This window comes from Conger conger, chromosome 17 (genome assembly GCF_963514075.1).
Source record: "Conger conger chromosome 17, fConCon1.1, whole genome shotgun sequence".
Lineage (NCBI taxonomy): Eukaryota > Metazoa > Chordata > Actinopteri > Anguilliformes > Congridae > Conger > Conger conger.
The window spans coordinates 20,938,568-20,959,475 of record NC_083776.1 but is presented as its reverse complement, the minus strand read 5'-3'; the positions used below and the strand labels follow the sequence as shown (position 1 = coordinate 20,959,475).

General features: G+C 47.1%; 1 protein-coding gene across 3 annotated transcripts in view; it reads right to left on the bottom strand.

Moving 5' to 3' along the window:
- Positions 1–3,552: 3,552 nt before the first annotated feature.
- The window catches only part of fmnl2a (formin-like 2a), a 60,018-nt gene continuing 42,662 nt past the window's right edge, over positions 3,553–20,908 (bottom strand). The window contains exons 8-27 of one of the 3 annotated variants that reach the window (XM_061227208.1): positions 20,822–20,898; positions 20,049–20,142; positions 18,490–18,564; positions 17,798–17,908; positions 16,967–17,116; positions 16,079–16,180; positions 15,503–15,797; positions 15,055–15,255; positions 12,476–12,600; positions 11,807–12,009; positions 9,808–10,042; positions 9,627–9,695; positions 9,417–9,497; positions 9,182–9,311; positions 8,606–8,769; positions 8,113–8,214; positions 7,875–7,973; positions 7,090–7,213; positions 4,250–4,349; positions 3,593–3,727 (exon numbers count right to left, since the gene is read on the bottom strand). In XM_061227208.1, the coding sequence (XP_061083192.1) occupies position 3,727; positions 4,250–4,349; positions 7,090–7,213; positions 7,875–7,973; positions 8,113–8,214; positions 8,606–8,769; positions 9,182–9,311; positions 9,417–9,497; positions 9,627–9,695; positions 9,808–10,042; positions 11,807–12,009; positions 12,476–12,600; positions 15,055–15,255; positions 15,503–15,797; positions 16,079–16,180; positions 16,967–17,116; positions 17,798–17,908; positions 18,490–18,564; positions 20,049–20,142; positions 20,822–20,898 (2,538 nt within the window). In that variant the 3' untranslated portion in view covers positions 3,593–3,726. Of the gene's footprint in view, positions 4,350–7,089; positions 7,214–7,874; positions 7,974–8,112; positions 8,215–8,605; positions 8,770–9,181; positions 9,312–9,416; positions 9,498–9,626; positions 9,696–9,807; positions 10,043–11,806; positions 12,010–12,475; positions 12,601–15,054; positions 15,256–15,502; positions 15,798–16,078; positions 16,181–16,966; positions 17,117–17,797; positions 17,909–18,489; positions 18,565–20,048; positions 20,143–20,821; positions 20,899–20,908 lie in introns of all 3 variants that reach the window. The other 2 variants (XM_061227207.1, XM_061227206.1) reach the window with 2 other exon arrangements.

Sequence of the window (20,908 nt, the reverse complement as noted above, 5' to 3'; positions counted from 1 at the left end):
CAGAGAAGACCCCTCATCAAAAGTTTGAATCTGAAATGCCGCCTAGATGAGCATCCTTGTTGGCCGTACTTAATTCTATGTCCCTGGATAACTTGAGATGCACTAAACTGCATTTATTATAACACGCACATTATGGTCTCAGCCGTGGCTGAACTGTTTTGCCTCTGCCCCTCCTTCCGAGATAAGGAGTGCATGGCGTGCTGCTTATTCTGCAGACGCTGCTGTGCCAGACCAGGCCAAACGGGTCTCCTGCTGTGCCAGACCAGGCCGAACAGGTCTCCTGCTGTGCCAGACCAGGCCAAACAGGTCTCCTGCTGTGCCAGACAGGTCTCCTGCTGTGCCAGACCAGGCCGAACAGGTCTCCTGCTGTGCCAGACCAGGCCAAACAGGTGTCCTGCTGTGCCAGACCAGGCCAAACAGGTCTCCTGCTGTGCCAGACAGGTCTCCTGCTGTGCCAGACCAGGCCGAACAGGTCTCCTGCTGTGCCAGACCAGGCCAAACAGGTCTCCTGCTGTGCCAGACCAGGCCGAACAGGTCTCCTGCTGTGCCAGACCAGGCCAAACAGGTCTCCTGCTGTGCCAGACCAGGCCGAACAGTTCTGCTGTAGGCCTGGACCAGACTGAACAGGTCTCCTGTACCTGGGGCGACATTGGCTCAGGTGGTAAGAGCAGTCGTCTGGCAGTCGAAGGGTTGCCAGTTCGATTCCAAAGTGGCTTACTTGCCTACTATTGAGTATACAAGGTTTTTTGTTGTTAATGCATGCTGGTTTCTTCAGGACAGAGGTCTGTTCACACTTACCTCAGATATCAATCACTTTTTTTTGCACAAGTGGCTTCTGTCTGGCTACTCAACCAAAGAGGCTATAACTGGAATGGGAGAAACTATCAATCTCTTCAGCACAGCCAATGAGCTCCGCTGGCCCCTGACAGCCGGCAGAGAAGTGACCATTCTCATCTGGCTGCTCAGTTTGGTAGGACTGATCTTGTTAGTGTCTGGATTATGCCACATCCTTAATGTTGCTCTAAGGCTGAAAGCTTTGCCAAGCTTTTATAAAGATTAAAGATGTACTATAATTGAACCCAGTGGGCGGCACAATAGTAAGCACTGCTGCCTCCCAAGAAGGAGGTTCTGAGTTTGATTCGGATCCTCCAAGTGCGGGCCTGCATGTTCTGCATTTGACCCATCCTCGGTACTTAGGATCAGCTAGTTACCGGGGAGCAACTCCAGTTCAGAGGCTAGTACCCAGGTCAAGTGCAACGGCAGGAGTACACCGAAAGCCTTCCTTTCATCACCTTATCCAGCTTTTTGCATCCCAACAACTAAGTTCCACGGGCAGTTCAGTCTGACTGTAGAGTGGTTTCAGATGAGACTCTTCACAAAGCCAGTCCAGAGAAGTAGGTGAATTCTGGTCAATTACGTAATTTTCAGATTTCTACTATGTTTAATACTTTTTGATATTACAGAATTGCATGTATAGGAGTAAAGAAATGTCCTGTTTGAATGCATTTTAATTTGACTTCATTTGGAAAAGGAGAATAATAATAATTACTGGGGGTGAATATTTTCAGAAGGCACTGTAGATTCCAGTATTTTACATGTTCCCTTGTTACACAGTGATATTATGCCAACTTTCTTCATCTGATATTTCTCCAGTTTTTACAGCCTCTATATAGTTTATAGTGGTTTATAGTTTATCTCCTTTAGCTCCTACATGCTGTCGCTCTGCTCAAATGACACAAAGTTTTCCAGTAAACAGCCCGGGATATAAATGTGTAAATAGTTTATTTGATCATAACCATTGAAATCAGAAATCAGAGGTCTAACTGAGTTGTGTTATTAAAAAGTACATTGCAAATAAGCATTTTTCTTACCTATAATACATTGCGGGGAAAAAAAACCATGCCCATTATTATCCTGTCTATAAGGATGAAACGGAGTCAGAGTTCACGCATGTAACATGTAGACTTGTTAAAGAAATACAGTGGGTGCACATGCTATGGAGTGGGTATTTTAGGGTCATCAGACCGGTAAAAGTGTCACTGAAAGGTCAAAGGTGGAAAGCCTCTTTATAGCCAGGCAGGCATGACATGGGGCATTGTGCTCAGGGCTGGAGATGAGTCTGCTAAACGCGCTCTCTCAACACTGAGCCCGACTCCTTCACTGTTCATTAAATATACAAAACAGAACACAAAAAAAACTATAAGTTAAAATAACATTCAAACCGTATAGCACAGTGTGTGGCAAACTTCTGTTTAAACAATATGTACAATGTTGACCTTAAGCTACTGGAAGGACTAAGTACAAAAAAAAAAAAGAAAAAAAAAAGAAAAGAAACAAAAATGGTAATTTTGTAGCAAAATATCTGTACATTTAGAAAAGTCTGAATGCTTGTTTTGTTGTGTTTTAATATAACTACACGTTATCAAAAACAACAGGAACTCCCGTCAAGAGGGCCGTGTAAGCGAAAACTGAATGGGAACAGTTTCAGTGGTTAAATACTATACATTAAACTTACAAAGACGGTGAGTAGACACAAATGCCTAGATTCGTTAGCCAAAAGCTGTTTTTCAGAAAGTACAAAAATGAGAATCCAGTTTGTTTCATGAAAAAAAGAAAAAACGTGACAATTTGTGACAATCTACTCAAGTAGCCCTCGGCACCTTGTCTGCTGTCCCTTGGCTTTGGTGAAAGTGCATCTAACCTTCGACACATCTTCCGTGTGGTTTGTTCCCCACCCCACCCCAACCTCCCTCCCCCCAGTGATTAGTCCCTCTGTTGGCACACTCGACAAACACAGTTGCATTGCAACTGAATGGCGCTCAAGCTCTGCTTCAGTAGATTATCTCGCACTGTGCAGGTGGTCGTTTTACGGCTTGGTCCACTAACCATAACACTGATGAATGAGATGTTAATACTTTAGTGTGGGGGCCTATATACAATTCACATTAGCTTTGTCTCATCTTTTGAGCTTGGTCGCGTTTCTCTACGTCTGCGGTTTCTTTGCATTGAAACCTTTGTGAATAACTGCGGTTTGAAAACCATTTGACACTGTTTGCAGAGGGTACATACTTTCTTTTAGCTGGTCCACACTAAACTAGACACCTTCTCTTCTTTAAAAAAGCCATTAGCCACTTAGTAAAAAAGGTAAAAGCTGATGTTTTTCTTTAAAAGTGCAGCTAAAGAACATCATAAATTCCAAGGCTAAAGGCAGTAGCACCGGAATGTATAAAGATACTATGGAATTTCATAGTAAGCAACCGTAGTGGAATTACCTTCGACAGAACAGCTCCATAACAACATTCCTTACATTCTACGCTTTCCAAGGAAAGACTTAGGGGTCGTTCCTTACAGACGTTTGTGTCCAGTTTTATAAATTGAGGGAAAGACAAAAAAAAAAAAAAGAGTCACTCGGGAAACAACTAGAGCCAGGCCGGGGTCATATTGCTTGAAGTAATCGTCCGAATTTCATTGAGGCACTTAGCTTGTCCAAAGTTTTCCAGAAATATCGCGTTTGGTACCCGGCCCCTCCCCCCTCCCTCCCTCCCTCCTCCCTCAGAGCGATCCTGGCGGGAGCTCAGTCTTTATCAGCGGGAACGTCCGAGGCGTTCGCGGCGTCTTCACATGGCCACTTCCGCGTTGTTGGCCGGCCGTAGGTTCTGATCATCAAAGCGTCTCCTGACACTCCTCCTCACCGCGTCAGCTCGCCTGTAGGGCTGATTCCGGAGATCTGCGGGAACCGGGGAAGAGCTGTCAGTCACCCCCGTCAAAGCCTTCCACGAGCCCGTAGGCCGGTAAAATGCTGGCAGCCAATCAGGCAAAGCAGCTCGAGTTAGACAGAAACACATCAAATCCGTCCTCAGGGAGGAGAGCGAGAACGTGCTTGCAATTATTTTTTCTTACAATTGTGTTTCTGGATTCTGAACTTGTCGTGGATGATTACTGACCTTCTGAGAATACATTTTGAGAAGGTTTGCCCAGCTTAAAGGGCTGTGACTCGCCAATACTTATGATATAAAACAAAAAATAGAGGGTAGTGGGGGTGGTGGAAATCCATGTTGGTAAACATCTCCCACACACTACAAGCATAGCCCAGATTCTGCATAACTCAAGTTGATTGGTAAATACTCTAATAGCATGTAGGCTAGAGGGCATTTTGGGCTGAGGAAGAGCAAACGTGAGAGGCAGGGGTGAGGCCCAGTACAGTACAGCACAAAGGAGGGAGGGGGGGAGTATAAAAAGAGGTGCTTGCCAGGTTTGGGTCACATCCATGAGCACAGGGGTGCTATTGGAGGAATTCCTTACCCTCGAGTGGACATTGGGAAATTTAGTAATATTATTCTTCTTTAGGGCTGGATGAAAAGAAGACAAAATGGAGGTTAAACGGAAGATGGGCGGACGAGCAGAGTCACACCCGAGTGTTCACACTGGCCTAGCTGCTGGTTAGCTACGGAAGCGAAGCGGCCATGGATTAGGGCGGGGCGGGGCGGGGCTCCAGGCTGTTCGCTGGCAGTGCCGGCCCGGAGAAGCAAATAAAAAAGCGTTTCTGTGTAACGAAAACCCAGACTGCTTTGCGGAATGACTCTCAGCCAAAATTAAATCTTTGCATGAACAGAGCAATTTGCCATTAAACAAAAAAGGAAATAACAAACAAATGACAAACCTTATCTTTATACAAACCATGAACATAAAATCTAATAAAAAGCGTGCGTTCAGCCAGATACATGTCCTTCATGCTTAGAGAAACAACCCAAATTCCCAGAGGATACAAAAATAAGTTAACAAAAATGTTAACATTATTCTTCATTTTTTAGCAGAACAATCAAAAGTCATGTATCTGGCTGTTTATTAGAGATGCATGACAAGGAAATGTGAGACATGAAATGGCAACTGACAGCAGGAAATGCTTCTTCATGCTTCATGCAAAGGATTATGGGATGGAACACAGCGTGTCATGTGACATGATTACAGGCCCCTTCCCACCCGCCATTTTGTGCCCGGCATGCAGTGAGGACAGCAGGGCTGGTGATGGAAGAGCAGCTGGAGGAAGCCAGCATCATGCAAGACCCCAGGCAGCTATGCATTATGAACACTCGTATCTCAAACACACACGGACAGATGGACACACAAGCAATGTATAATGCCACAACTCAGAGAGCCATTTCAAAATGTGCTAAATCCTGTGGGGAAACTATGCATAAGCTATAGAGGAATACACATTAGGTAAGAAACTACTACCTTGGTGACTACTGCATCCCACTGCTAAATAAATGTGTGATGGCAGCATTCATAACAATAATATTCATGAAATAAAGCAACATCCTATGCAAGTCGAAGATCTAATAAAATCTAAATGTAATCTAAAATCTAATTTGGAGGGGGAGGAGTATTAGCTGTGCTACTGTTGTTCCAACACAAGAGGGTGGTTAAATCTCCCACATCTGTGGGGAAATGCTTTGGGTGTGCTACTGCTGACTGAACACCAGAGGGCGCTTGTATTGCATGCTACAACATACAAATCAAGAAAGAACGAAGCACTGACATGGTTGCTTTAACAGTAACTCTAAAGTGGTGTGTGGAGTATTGTGTAAAATGTCTCTGTGACATTATGGTTTGCTCTGGCTCGTATCGTGCAGTGTCACAGAGCGGTGCAAACGAACGGATGGATGATTGACACGTGACGCAGGTCATGCAAGAGGGGAGGGAACTCCAGCGCTCCCTGAGATGGGCCCTCCTCATGCGGTGAGGGAGAGGAGGAGGGGACACGTGTGCACACTCGACACCCCGTGGGACACACACACTCACTCACAAACAAACACACCTGCACTCTCACACTCACACACACACACACACACACACACACACCTGCATGCACTCATATGCAAACACACACCCACCTACACCCGCGCACGCACACACGCACACACACACTCGTACACAAACACACACCCACTTGCACGTACACACACGCAAAAAAAACCACATCTGCACACACACATATAACAAACACACGCGCACACGAACATGCAAACACACACACGCCCAGGCGAGCCGGTGCAGACGCAGCCGATGGAGAGTGAGGGGGGAGGACGCATAAAGAGAGCGTTTTACTGCAACCTTTCTGAGAGAGAGTTTAGTTTAGTAATGGAGCTCCTCAGTGTGAGTGTGCTCGCAGAAGAAGCGCGAGCCTCGTTTGGCCGTTCGGGCGGTAAACGGCACAGTCTTCAGAACTGTATTGGAACAACAGCCAGACAAGACAAACATGGTAAGGAGCAAAGCCACGCATCTACAGGTCTGCAGCATGTTAGCAAACCTACACACACACTCAGCAGGATTAACACAGTCTACTGGTTAAAGGACTGACTGGACCACCAGGCTTCTGAACACGATCTATCCCACTGCACTGGACAATAGAGATCTCTACCTTTCATTCTGTGGGCTTCTTAGTTAAGGAGAGATTTTGTTCAGGATTTCATATATGGTGACACAGTTACTGGAATATTTGATTAGTCAACCAAACACAATATTAGTATAAGCGTTAGGGAGTTTGTTTACAGTATTTTACAAGAGGCAGGAACAATATCCTCCCTGAACATTTTGCTGATACTCTATGAAACATGCAGATGATATTTTAAAGAGTAAAGATCAATACATGCTCTCTGGCTGACTGTAATCCTTCCTTACCAGAAGCCTGGCCCTTCTACAGCTTACACCATTATGTCAGAACAAGCAAACAAAAAACAATAATGCACACACTTTAGCTTCAGCAAAATTAGGTTAGGCAATGATGCACGTATTACTTGAGGATTAATGTATACCAAAGGCTTTTAAATCACCAAGTTAAACTGCCAAGACATAAATATTGTTAGTCGTCTAGAAGTCGTTGTTAACGGTTCGATGCGACTGAGGGAGAGAGCGCAACTCTGGGCGAAGGCAGGACGTGAGTTTCTATGAGCTAGCACGTTAGCGCGTTAGCTGGGGTGCGCTCTGGGCACACAGCCGGCTGGACTCTGTCGGGAGGGGCTGTGGGAGGTCGGACGCGGAGTGTGGATAATTCGGGGGTGGCGCTGGGAGGTGTAGCTCCCTCTTTACCCGTGATGATGTCCTCGATGGCACCGTCCTTCCCCTCGTAGACGTGACGGCTGTCTTTCACCTGCTTCTTCCTCAGCTCGGCGATCAGTTCCTGCTGCTGCCGCTTGTTCTTGTGCGATGGAGACTGGAGAGAGAGAGATCACGATCACGCACACGCACACCATGCCCACAGAGCTGTCAGACATCGTACTTAAACTCACAGACGCCATTATAGTAATGTGTCAACATTTAATCTCACTGTCACACTGCAGTCTCACATCTACAGCACTTTTAGACACCATCACACATGCATAGTAGTGTTAAGACATCCTGCTTTGATGACTGTACTACAAAATATATTAATATTTTCCTTAAAAATGTCGCAATACATCAAAACTCCCGCTGGCTGAATTGCATTAAGATAGCACTAGATTAAACCATAATTATTCTTGTTGTGGTTTCACTTCATTCAGTACACTACAGTCATTTAGCAGACACTTTTTACCCAAAGCGACTAACAGTTGACTTGACAAAGCAGTTGCAAATCCCCCCTGGAGCAATGTGGGGTTAAGGGCCTTGCTCAAGGGCCCACAGCTACAGATCTTATTGTGGTTACACTGGGGCTTGAACCACCAACCGTCCATGTCCCAGCCATGTACCTTAGTCACTAAGCTACAGTCTGCCTGAGCCTGTAGCCTAATGGCTAATGCATATGACTGTACCTCTCCAGCATGCTGGCACTAGATGAAACCATGATTAATCTTGTGGTTTCACTTCATTCAGGTGAATCCAATGTAGGGGCCTACCTTCTGGTCCTGCTGGTCCATCATGGCTTCCTGTTCCAGAAGCTTCTCCATCAGCATCTGCTCCTGCCTCTTCCTCTGCTCGTTGTCCTCGTCGGCTTGCTGGAGGAGAGATGGGGAGGAGATTCAGAACTTGGCCGTTTATTTTAGGATTTGTATGGGAAGCAGGTTTTTTGGAAGGCCCGGTTTCCCTTTTCCGCTCCCCTTGGAGGGTTGCGTAACGGGATTATCTGGCTCTCACCCTGTAGGCCTTGACGAAGCGCACAAACACCGGAAAGAACACGGAAGGAGGTGTCGTTTTGGCATTCTCCCCGAAGAATTTCACCACCTCGTCAAAAGCATCCTTTCAAAGAAAAGCGGGAAAAAAATGAAGGCACGCACAATTCTACGAGACATATTTCCAAGGTACGTAAATCGTACACACAAAATTATCAGTGTCCTGTGCGTAAATGGAAGACTCCAAGGTCTATGACGTAAATCTGAGGCCCAGTGGTAAAAACAAATGAGGCTGCTAAAATAGCATTGACCGTTTACATCAGGGTTCACGGTCCTCGAGGGCCGAAAACTGCCAGTCTTCCCACCCTCCCTTCACCCAGGAGTCAGTTGTGAAGCCAGTCTGGCCAATCAGTAGCATTAATAGTTCAGTTAATTCCCCGGGAGTAAAAAAACCAGGGCTGGATTTGGAGTCGAGGATCCCTGCTTCACACGGTGAAGCCGCCGCAGACGCTCCTCACCTGCGCGACCTTGGCGTCGTCCTGGAGCTTCTTGAGCCGGCCCTCGTTGTGGGCGATGAAGTCCTTGAGCATGGTGTTGTGGCCGTGCATGCTGTACTCGCGCTTGGTCAGCTCCATGCCCCTCTGCAGCTCCCTCACATCCAGCAACACGTTCTCCAGCGACACTGCGACACCCAGATAAACGCTTGGAACCGCTTCACAGCCACACGTCGTCCGGGGAACTACTAATCCCAGCATGCCCCTGACTCAGATCTCACACACACAACTGCACGCATTGTCCTTTTTTGACAGGCTTTAGATAGGAGATGAATACAAATATTTAATAAAAAATAAGAAAAAAAAAAAAAAAGCCTTGTGCTCAAAAGTCTCTCCATCAACGACGTGCTGGTTACAGCAAAAAGAGAAAATATAAAGAACTTGCTTTATATAAAGAGAAATGCTTAGTATGTCAAACCACCAAGATTCAAACCACAGATATCAAACACCTTTCACAAGTTGAAGAATGCGCAGGTTGGCAGGACAGAAGTTCATAAAGACATACGGTTCTCAGACATAGAGAAGAAAAGCCTTCAGTACCTGCTGCTGCTTTCTCTACGTAGTGAATCTCGTTGTAGAACAGGCAGACCTGCTGGTATTTGTCTTTCACTACATTAGCTATGTAGTGTAACAGCGTCATTTTCCGGTCGGTGGACTTGGTATCCAACAGCTGTGGGAAAACGCAGGAAGAATAATGAATGTAGGGATGATTACCCATGATGCATTTCACATGTACGGAGCAGAGGGAGGGAGCAGTAAATATAAATATACTCACCAGGTCTAAGCTCTGCAGTTTGAAGCCGTACACTGCTCCACGCTTGCTACTGTTCATGTAGTTCCCGAGAGCCAGGATGATCTGAAAGAGCCACGTCCAATTCAATGCTCACGTAAACACCAAAACAATGCTCAATGCTCTCAGAGCAGTCGGCAACTATTACAATGTGTGAAAGCGAAACCAAGCTGAAAACCGCTCCCAAAGACTTACCTCAAGAAGCTTCTTCAGCTTCTGTGATGATTTTATTGACACTGATGCAGCAATAACTGCATGAAGTTGCTGGGAAAAGAACAACAACAGTTAGTTCAAAGGGCTGGAAAACGAGGGAAAGCCAAAGAACGGGCCTACTGTGACATCATCAGTCAGCGCCGGTCAGAAGGAGTCCCCTCACCGGTGTCAACATCTGTACACTCTCGGTGAAGTTCCCCACGAAGGCCATGATGGTCATCTTCTGCATGAGGCGCTCGATCTTGCTGAAGTGCATCATGAAGCGGTCCTCGTCCGTAAGACTCTCCAAGGGCTTGCGTTCCCTCTCGTACTGGCGCAGAACCTTCACCTCGTTCTCCGTGGGCATGAAGCGCATCAGGCACTCCACAAAGTCCACGGGCAGTGTCCGCAGGTCGAACCTGGGGAGGGGGGAGGGGGGAGAACAGAGACACAGACACCTCAGTATAGGCTCTGGGGGAGGGAGAGGGGGACAGACACCTCAGTACAGGCTCTGGGGGAGGGAGAGGGACACAGACACCTCAGTATAGGCTCTGGGGGAGGGAGAGGGACACAGACACCTCAGTACAGGCTCTGGGGAGGGAGAGAGACACAGACACCTCAGTACAGCCTCTAGGGAGGGAGAGGGACACAGACACCTCAGTACAGGCTCTGGGGAGGGAGAGGGGGACAGACACCTCAGTACAGGCTCTGGGGAGGGAGAGGGGGACACAGACACCTCAGTACAGCCTCTAGGGAGGGAGAGGGACACAGACACCTCAGTACAGCCTCTAGGGAGGGAGAGGGGGACAGACACCTCAGTACAGGCTCTGGGGAGGGAGAGGGGGACAGACACCTCAGTACAGGCTCTGGGGGAGGGAGAGGGACACAGACACCTCAGTACAGGCTCTGGGGGAGGGAGAGGGACACAGACACCTCAGTACAGGCTCTGGGGGAGGGAGAGGGACACAGACACAGCATTACAGGCTCTGAGGGAGGGAGAGGGACACAGACACCTCAGTACAGGCTCTGGGGAGGGAGAGGGGGACACAGACACCTCAGTACAGCCTCTAGGGAGGGAGAGGGGGACAGACACCTCAGTACAGGCTCTGGGGGAGGGAGAGGGGGACACAGACACCTCAGTACGTGCTCTGATTCACAGGCCACGGATGAGCAAACGCGCCGTCTGCTGCTCTGTCAGGTCTGTGCACAGTTTTAATGAGATACTACAACACTAAAGTCTCACGGTACATAAATCCTGAGTGCTAAAGAGCCACGGCCCTCTCCCTGCTCCTGCCGCTGGTAATTCTCTCAGGTTATGGTTCTGTTGTACAGTTATATAAGGGTGCTAAAGAGGTGATTTTTCTTTATGAAGTCGGATAACCATGCTGTTCATAAAAACGTCTCTAACATATAGCTGCAGTTGGGCCTCTTTTTGGAGCGATAGAAAAATGAATAATTTAATTATGTTGGTTCTTGGAAAAAAAACAAATAAAGTTTGTCTTGTCACCAGCCGGTTACTGTACATTCCGACTGAATAAATATGTATGTTGGAAGGATGATAAAATGCCGCATGCAGTAACTGGGCCAAGACTGAATTTGGCTGTGTGACAATTTTGTCCGTCACTATCGAGCGAAAGCGCCAACTAATCTCTCACTGACGATCAGAAGTTGGACAAAAAGGTGATTGTGCAGGGGAATGAGGAGATGTTGAGGAAATGACAGTGACCTCATCATTCAAGCACTTCATTCTTTGTATGTGGAGAATGAGCAAGTGAGTGTGTGTGTGCGTGTGTGTGTGTGTGTCATTGAAAAAGAAGGGTGCTTTTTTGTTGGATTGGGCATTTTCAGACATGGCCATGCATAATTGCCTGGTTTATTTTCATTCATTGCATAAGTGCAAAATGACTTAAAGTTACTGACTATTCAAATCCGCAGTGAAAATATACCAGTCAAAGTTAGTAGTCTCCCAATAGCAAATTGGTCCATATTCAGTATATATACAAACTGTTTACCATTTACATGATCAAATGTAGAACATTTGCCATACCATACATGGGCAGCATCTGTAGTTGTGAAAGAACTGCAAGGCGTACAGTTTACTTTCAAAACGCCTTCATTTCAAACATGTACAGGCAATACTGTCTTAGTTGGCAGAATTAAAGGAAAGTATGCGCTTGGCTTACAGCTGAATGGCCTTGCAGATTTCCTCCGGAGTCTTCCCGGCTTTCCTCAGCGTGATGGCCAGGTTCTTCGCCCTGTTGGCGTCCAGTAACGTCACTTTGTTGGGGCCCTTCTGAATCACCTTCTGCTTGCTCGCCGTCACGTCTATGGCTGGTCCCTGCGCCTTCGTCTTAAACATCTCCTCAAACTCGTCCACGTTCAAATCCTGGGAAAGCAGGGCAGAAAATATCACATCAAACAGTTTGTGACATTTAGAGTATGTGCCTAAAACAAATATTAATATACAGTACAAAATTCCTGTTAGCATTTATCAAGCAGAACAGTAAACAGACATTTCCATCATCACTGTCAAGTAATCATTATGTGTTTGTTGTTCAGTGCAACTTATTACAACTTGGACAAATGGTACAGTTACCGTCCTTACAGTTGATTAGACTAAGCAGAGGACAATCCCCCCAGGAGAAATGTGGGGTTAAGGGCCTTGCTCAAGGGCCCAACAGCTGTGCGGATCCTATTGTGGCTACACCTGGGCTTGAACCACCAACCTTCCTGGTCCCTGTCATGCACCTTGGCCACTAGCCTACACGCTGCCTTAGCGCTGGAGGGTATGTCTCAGTGGAGCAGACAGAGCATCTCATCCCAGTGTGTGGTGGCCGGAGGTGTCCCCTCACCTCCAGGATCCTCTCGTCGTCGATCTCGTTGAACACGGTCCCGTTGATCTGGTTGGGCTTCAGCGCCACCCAGTTGAACACCGGCATGCGGAACTTGGTCTTGATGGGCTTTTTGATCTTCACCGCTAGCGGGGGAGAGAGAGAGACGGGGGTTACTCTGCGAAGAGGGCGGAGCTTCGCAGTGAGCTAGCGCACGAGTGGCGGCGGCTCATCAGTGAGAGACGACGCCATGATGGAAATGAACCCCCCATGACTTTGACACAAACTGCCACACAGGAAGGAGAACCGTGTCTTCTCTGTTACAGGTGGCACACCACTACATCTATTTCTAAAATTTCTGAACCACAACCAGGTTCATTTAGCAAGCTTAAATCAGTCATGGGAACAGGTAGTACATTCCTGTGTTCAGTCTTGCGGCTATATCTCTGATGACCAGACAGTCCTGAACACCGTGTCTAGGCGCATAGGAGCCGGTTAGCAGGAGTGAGTGATATGGTCTGGAGGTGCGGCACACAGCATTCCAGTCTGACATAATGGCTCTATCATTCTGATCAGTCCACAGTGATACAGATGTGTTTGAGCATGCAAATAAAAACATATAACTCCAGAACTCAAGACCGTAGGCACACACACACGCACAAATCACAGCATATCAGCACAAGGGATAGAAACATGGTATTTTCAGTTGAGTTTGGGCATAAAACAAACTTATTTTTTCTGTTTACGTCTGGAGGCTTGCGTTTCAGAAGGTTTCACAAGGCTTGTCATTATGGAAACACGAAAAGAGCATATAGGGCGAAAAGATCACTTGCCAAACACATTTTGTCTGGAAAGCTTAATCTGCCGTATGTGCACTTTTTCTTCTTCTTTGGTACGCTGTGTTACCAGGGAAAGACTTACTGCAGTCTAGCTTTCAGTTTGTGAGATATCGAGCAGACGCACAATTCCCCCTCTCGCAAAACTCTGGTATGTTTAAAGTGATTTAAACTGAAAATACCATGTGTCTTCAACCGGAGGGGAGAACAGAAACACAGGGACACGACAGAGAAAACCTACAGAACAGTTTGATGGGTCCCTCTTTGTAGGCAGAAAAGGCGGAGAAAGAAAGAACCAGAAAGAAACCGTTAAGAACAGAGGAAGAGAGAGCGATTATTTCAGTCTTTCAGCAATACAGTCACACCCATGATAGCATAAAAAAACCCAGTAAACGAAATAACCATGTCTGCACTGTGAGCGCTAAATCCTGTCTGCTAAGAAAACCCTGAGGACATACAACACTAAGACATAATATAACAGTTATGTTGGAAGGTCAACTTTTGCTCAAAAGATTGCATGTATACCAGATATAGCTCTCATGCCTTGTACATACAGGCATATAAAAAGAAACCTGTGTTGTGCTGATGTCAGGACGCTTGTTTGTGACCAGGGAGTTGCCGGTTCAAATCCCATGTGACGTGAGGTTATCCAACAAAGCCACTTTGTCTGACTTTACCGGTTTACTTTCAGTGTAAACAAAGCGCGTGTAAGATAGCAGGCCGTCGCCCAGCAGAAGGGGACCTGAACGCTGACGGGTTCAGAGCGCACCCGGATGAAAGCACGGGATGTTCTGTGCCAAGCACGTCGAGGAGCTGACTCACAGGCCGCCCCACACCGGCTGACCCGGGGTCACATGACCTGGCCAGTCACGCGCCGGGGACCAGATCTGACCAGATACACAGGAAGTCAGCAGAGCTTTAAATAGAGGACAGGCGTCCCCGCCCCTTTAAGCGCTCGTCTCCGAGGCCAGAGGATGGGGGAGTGTTCACTGTTCCAGAATCTGCTGTAAACACAGCCAACAGCTGTGCACACAGTCACAGACACCACTCGCGCACAGAGGTCTCAGAAAATAATGCACCCAGCTCAAAGTTACTCACCAGGGTAATGGTATAAGTGTAGTGTCATAACCTGCAACTGTGCAAAAGTTAAACTACACTAGATGTTTTACTATTTTAAAAAATGTTAAAAAAATGTCTGGGAGAGAGTCTCATCTGAGGTGACCTACACTCATAGACTATACAATACTAGTGCATTAACTCTTTGAAGAGTATTAAAAAAAAATATATATATATATATATCAAAAGTCAGTGTTCTAGGACTGTTTTCAATTACCAGTAGTGATTGTTGCATTAGCATTAGGATGTTTAATTAATCACATACCTAAAAGGGTTAAAGGTACTTACAGCAGCACCCTAGCTGGGAACTCAACTGGCACCCATCTGTTTACTGACCTAGATCTTAACCATAAAATAACCTTTAACCTTGCTAAATAACACTAGTCTGACCCCTCTGCTCTCTAACCATTATACTAGCCATGTCCACACATTCCATGTGTCTGCTTCAGTGCAGAGCAGACCAACAGAGCTTCCCCCTCTATTGGACATACACACACACACACCTGCGGGTCCACTATACCTGCTAGAGGACCTACAGCACTCTATCCATTACACACATGCGCGCACACACACACACACACGCACACGCACACGCACACGCACACGCACACGCACACGCACACGCACACACCTGTGGCTCAGCCTTACCTGCTAGGCCAGAGTTGAAGATGACGGTGGGGGACCCGCAGCCAGGGAGAGGGGGTGCGACGGGGGGTGGGGGTGGGGGCATGGGGGGTGAGATGTCCAGGGCGGGACCGGGAGGAGGGGGTGGGGGAGGGGGCGGGGGTGGAGGAGGGGGAGGCGGAGGTGGCGGGGGTGGGGCGGAGGTCCCAGAAGGCCCGTTCGGCACTGGAAGAGAGGAGGAAGAGGAGAAGGTTTTTTAACATGGGATCCAACCGGACCACCAACCTTCTGGGTCCCAGTCAAGCAACCGAGCCACTGAACTTAGGCTAGTCAACCATAAGTCGCTTTTGGATAAAAGCATCAGCTGAACAACTGCAAAGTAACAGTAATGTGATACAACACGGAATATGCGTGTCTGAGAAAACTCTGACTCTACACAAAAGGCCTCAGCGATACTGGAGGATACACCTACCAGAGCCGGCAGGCAGCGGGGGCGGGGGTGGGGGAGGGGGCGGGGAGGACGCCAGGCCTGGAGCGGCCCCTCCCTGCAGGCCCAGGGGGCTGAGGGCCCCTCCGGCGTAGACCCCGGCCCCGGCCTCGAGGCCGGGCAGGATGCCGATGTCCCCGGGGCCCCTCTTGAGGGACCCCTGCTTCTCCAGCTCGTGGATCTTCTGCTCCAGCTGGCCCTGCCTCAGGATGGCCTCGTCCTTCTCCTTCACCATCCTGCGCAGGGTGTGCACCTGGCTGCTGGCGTCCTTGTACACCTCCTGCCCCGGGGGAGACAGGGCAGCCGGTCAACGTTAACCCTGCACGGTGTGAGGGCAGGAATCTGCCCCAGGCCGGCTCACACGTCCTGCCAGCTGTGTGAACGGCTCTCGCCGGCCCCTCAGACGCATAGCCAACTGGAAAATTCAGTCACCATCTCATGGCTATTTCTCTATGACACGCCACAGCCCTTCCCTAGATGATTATGATTTCCATAACTATGGAAAGCCGGCTCCTGTTTGGAATCTCCAACAGGAAGAGCGCCCCCTTCAGGAGAACTCACCCGGATGGAATCCAGCTCCTTGTTCCTCTGCATCAGCTGTTTCTCCAGCTCCACGATCTTGGCCATCGCTTCGTTCTCCGTGTCCTGCAGCTTCTCCGTCATCTACGAGACGGACACGTTTTCCATGAGAACGGAAACACGACCATTCTCATGACCTGATAGCTAACAGTGCACAGAGGACAACTGCAATCTGATGTAAACTGATGTTGAAACCGTTTTAATAATATATTAGGAGAAGGGCAGACAAATCTATAATTCAGAATGATGCAAAATAATGATTGGGTTCATGTGTTCTGATGTCAGGCCTCGGTCAAAAATGTAATAGTTTTGGATTCAAATATTTATCTATGCTTTACTGAGTTTGTCTGGTGCCTGGTGGCTAGTCTGGAACCTATGAAACACTCTGAAAAAGTGCCCTCTTGGTTGGCTCCAAGCACCAAGCAAGCTCAATAAAGCTCAGGAAGCTATTTGACCCAGATCTGGTTCTGACGCATCGCAAAACTGCTGAGTAAATTAGGAGGGTTTAAGGAAAAGTGCGGTGGTTTGACAGTTACGATTACAAAGGAGTCAAAGCAGGTCTTAGGAAATTAGCTTTGACTTGTGGATGTGCGCACCCACACGACCTTGGCAAAGTGTTTTCGTGCCTACGGGCTAAACCAGAGCATGAGACTGTAATCTAAAGCCCCTTTAAAACAGGCATGTGATTTAGCGCTGCCCTGACGGAGGTTTAAAGCACACATTCCCACCCATCCCTGATGCTGCTATAAGGAGCACAGGGGAGGGGCTGTGTGGGGTGTGTGAGGAGCCCGATTGGCTAGCAGCCAGGTCGCTCTCTCGGTGTTGTAACCCCATTGGACGGGGGGGGGGGGTGTAGGCCGCTCTCCTCACGTGCGACATGTTCTCCTCCAGCTCCTCCACGCGCTCCAGGGCAGCGTTCTTGGTCTCGGCATCCTCCAGGAGGGCGCCCACGTCGAAAACATTGTCCAAGTAGGCCTGGATCTGCACCTGGAGCTTATCGCTCTCAGTGTGCTTCAGCTTCTACACACACACACACAGAAAATGACCAGTTCAGCTTCTACACACACACAGAGAAAATGACCAGTTCAGCTTCTACAAACACAGAGAAAATGACCAGTTCAGCTTCTACAAACACAGAGAAAACATCCATTTCAACTTCTACACACAAAGAGAAAGTGTCAAGTTCAGGTCCTGTGCAGGAACAGAAAACATGTAGTTGAGTTTCTTCAAAAAGGAAATGCCTAATTGAGTTTCTACATGGAGAGGAACACACTGATTCACTTGCGACACACTGTAGAGAGGGGTAGGGTTTGTTTTCTGTACAGAGAGGGAACTATCATAATCAGTTTCACTGCAGTGAGAATACAATTTGATTTGGGAATTTTACGATCAAAGTCCCACTTGGACAGAGAATCAAAGTTTTAATAGGTCCTGCCTGGAAAACCTATATAAAGAAGGGACAGGTTTCTGAGAAGATTCTTTAGCAAGGTGGCAGGTTTGATATTCAGTTTCTATCTAGTGGAAGACGTGTTCAAACTAGGACTTTTTATTCAAATCGTACTTTGGGGAAAAATCTGTGACTGAAAAGTTAGCAGGGAAGACCAGGTTGACTTGTTCGGTTTTTAAAAGCAAAAGGGAAAGGCTGGCTGTGTGTTTTACACAGTCTGAATCAATAATTCACATTCCCCCTCCAGTACTTACGTCCAGGTATTCGTCCAAGCTGAGCTTGGTGAAGTCAAACTGCAGGTGCACTCGGAAGTTCATGTCCTCCACCGAATGGACCACGATGTTGATGAACTGCATGCAGGCCACCTGGGAGACAGCGGAAACAGCCTTTCAGACGCCACTCTGAGCTACCTGACACAGCAATACGCTTTGTGCTTACACACTGCTAAAGGTAATTCAGCCTTTTCCTGGCAGGCAGGCAGGCAATCCTTACTGGATGAGGGGGGGGTAAGAAAGCCTTTTGTCAAAAAGGAACAACTGACTGGGAAGGTTTTTTTCTAACTCCAATGGCTCCATTGAAGGCCCCCTTACGTGTAGAGGAAGGCCGTATTAGTGAGAGATGCCAGCAGTGAGGAATCGGTTTGCTTTAACAGTCTTGTTAAATAATGGCAGAGCGGTGAGAATGACTCGCCGTTTGCCTGTGAGTTTTGCAGACGAGCACTGCACAAACACGGGCACTTTCTGCCAGACACACAATGACTCTCTGTTACAAGTCTCATCCAGCAGAATCACATTAATCATGGCTTGGGTACAGAGTTTTAAAAATATAACAAATAGCATATTTCCTTACAGTTTCAAATGGAGGATTATTCAAAAGTAGTTTTTGGTCTGGCGTTTGGTCCTGAAATAATGAATGCCATAACCTATAAAGTTATGTTTGAATGTACCATAAAATCAATGTTGTTATCTTCGTTCTTGAAATGCTCCATCAGTTTCTCGAACCTCTGCGTCTCGGCACAGACCTGAAGCAGAAGGAGGTCAATAAAGGGTCAATAAAGCAATGCAACTGACGGAGCAGGCATCTCCTATCTGCTGTACAGGGCCTGCAACCTGGCTTCACCAAATGTAGAGCCTCACGATTTCTCCACAAGCCTCAGAATACAGATTTACTTGGTCCTCCACAGCACTTGGTGAGGTTTATACCCACCTCATTCCAAATTCAAGTCAGGCAAAGCTATTTATTCAAAATATCCCTCAGCGTACACTCAGTAATTCTCCAGAATGCGTACAGTAATACACAGGGGAACAGGCACCCACACGGGCAGCAGTCAGGGGGCCTTTCTCTGGCCCCGAAGGGCTGGGGACGGATAAAGACACAATGAGGCGTCTTTAGCAGAGAGGAAAGCAGACAGGCTACGCAAGGTCCAGTGACCGCACCGCACGGGGCACAAACAGCACCCCTCTGGGCCAATGCCGTCCTTTATGTGTGGAGGAGAAAGGCCCAGACACAGTCCAGCGGACAGGCCTGAATGCAGCAGGGCTGAGGAACACACACACTGCAACTGTTCCATCAGGGCAAGCTTATGATCCTTCAGACAGACACGTGTACAGTGTATTAGAAGACGTGTGAGCTATATGCATATTATAATATGTGTATGGCAAAATAAATCAGCAATTAAATTCTCATGGCCATAATCTTGTTTTTATTATATTTATTATATTCTATATATCTCGATTGTTCAACCTTTCTCAGTTTCTCCCAAGCCTAACATGAAAATGTTCTGCTTCACGGCCTTCGTCCAAATACTCATCTTAACCAATTTAACACATTTAATTTGCAGCGTTTGTAGCGTGGCAATATTAATGCTTTTCATTGATATCCATTACTTCAAACAAAGCTACATTTTTTAACCATTTTTTAAGTCTGGTTCCTTTTCCTGGCAAAAGAAGAAAAGCAGTAGTTCTGTCTGTGATGACAGGAAACGACTGGAAACGGCAGGAAATGACTAAGTCAAGGGATGATTTCCACCTCTAATAAAAGGTAGATGTGATCTACTGTCTCGTTCAATATTTCATCTTACTTGTGCAAATATTGCATTAAGCTTCGTTGAGTCCTACTTTCTAATGCAGGGCGAGAGCCCAGCTTGTGGTTATGAAGCCGCACACTTTACCACCCCTACAAATTCAATTCAACCATATGTGCATTTTTACACACACACACACACACACTACTTCTCATTTGGATTGTGTTATAAAATTCCATCATCTGTGATACATCTACAAAAAACAATTTCTGTACGCTCAAAACATATACATACAAACGTCAAAATGTGGAGCAGTATCTCAAAGGCCACTTGAACAAGGCTGGTTTTGATTGAAGGGTAATGGCCTCATAGAAAAATCAGTTTCCAATCTCAGATGTTTCCCCGTTTGAGCTGAGCGAGCTAGCATTTGCATCTTAACGACAAACATGCCACATACATGTGGAAAAGGAAATTGCTCATACCTCCTTGAAGTTATCGAATGCAGAGAGGATGATTTCATGCCCTCCCCTGACCAGACAAACAGCTGCTAACAGCTCTAAAACCAGAGCTTTAGTTCTGCAAAGGACAAAAACAGAAAATGGACGCATTTGGGATGATGTTGAACGTGAAGGGAGAAATATGTGATATCTGTACTGTATAATGGGTTTTTAAAGAAAGTATTTTCAAAGCACTCCTTATAAGTAAAACCTCAATTCAGATTCTAAAACAGCATTATGGAGTGTTCTCAGAACAGAGTATGCATGTTTTCATACAAATAAATATGTCACTGAGAATAAACTAAAAACCTGTAACTATAAATACTTGTAAAATCGACTCAAGTATCTAATGCCGATTTGCATTCACAGGTCAATTTAGGTTACCTGAACTATATTTAAAAAAACCTATTTGGGGACACAGAGGGACACACTCACTCACCGACCACCACACCCACAGGGGCACATGTGCACACACATACACACCCACACAGACAAACAAAGACACACCCCTCCGGCTCTTTGATGCAGCTGCCGCTGTTTATGAGCCTTCAGGTGCTGCCTCAACCTGCCTGTGTGGACAAGTGGTGCATGCTGGGAAGTGTACACGATATGGGCCGGGTGGTGTTATGAGAGTTTTGGAGTTATTCCCTCCATCTGGTTTGAACACGGTGTTACGAGGCAGGAGCCAGAGGACTTCTGTGAAGTCGCCGAGAGACGGCTTCCTGTGTAACAACCCGACGGGCTCGGGGGAAGCTCACCTGGGGTTTTTATTGTTGAGACTCAGTGCAATTTCATTCACAGCGTGGGGGTGGGACATCACCATGTTAAAGCCGTACTGCAGGGTC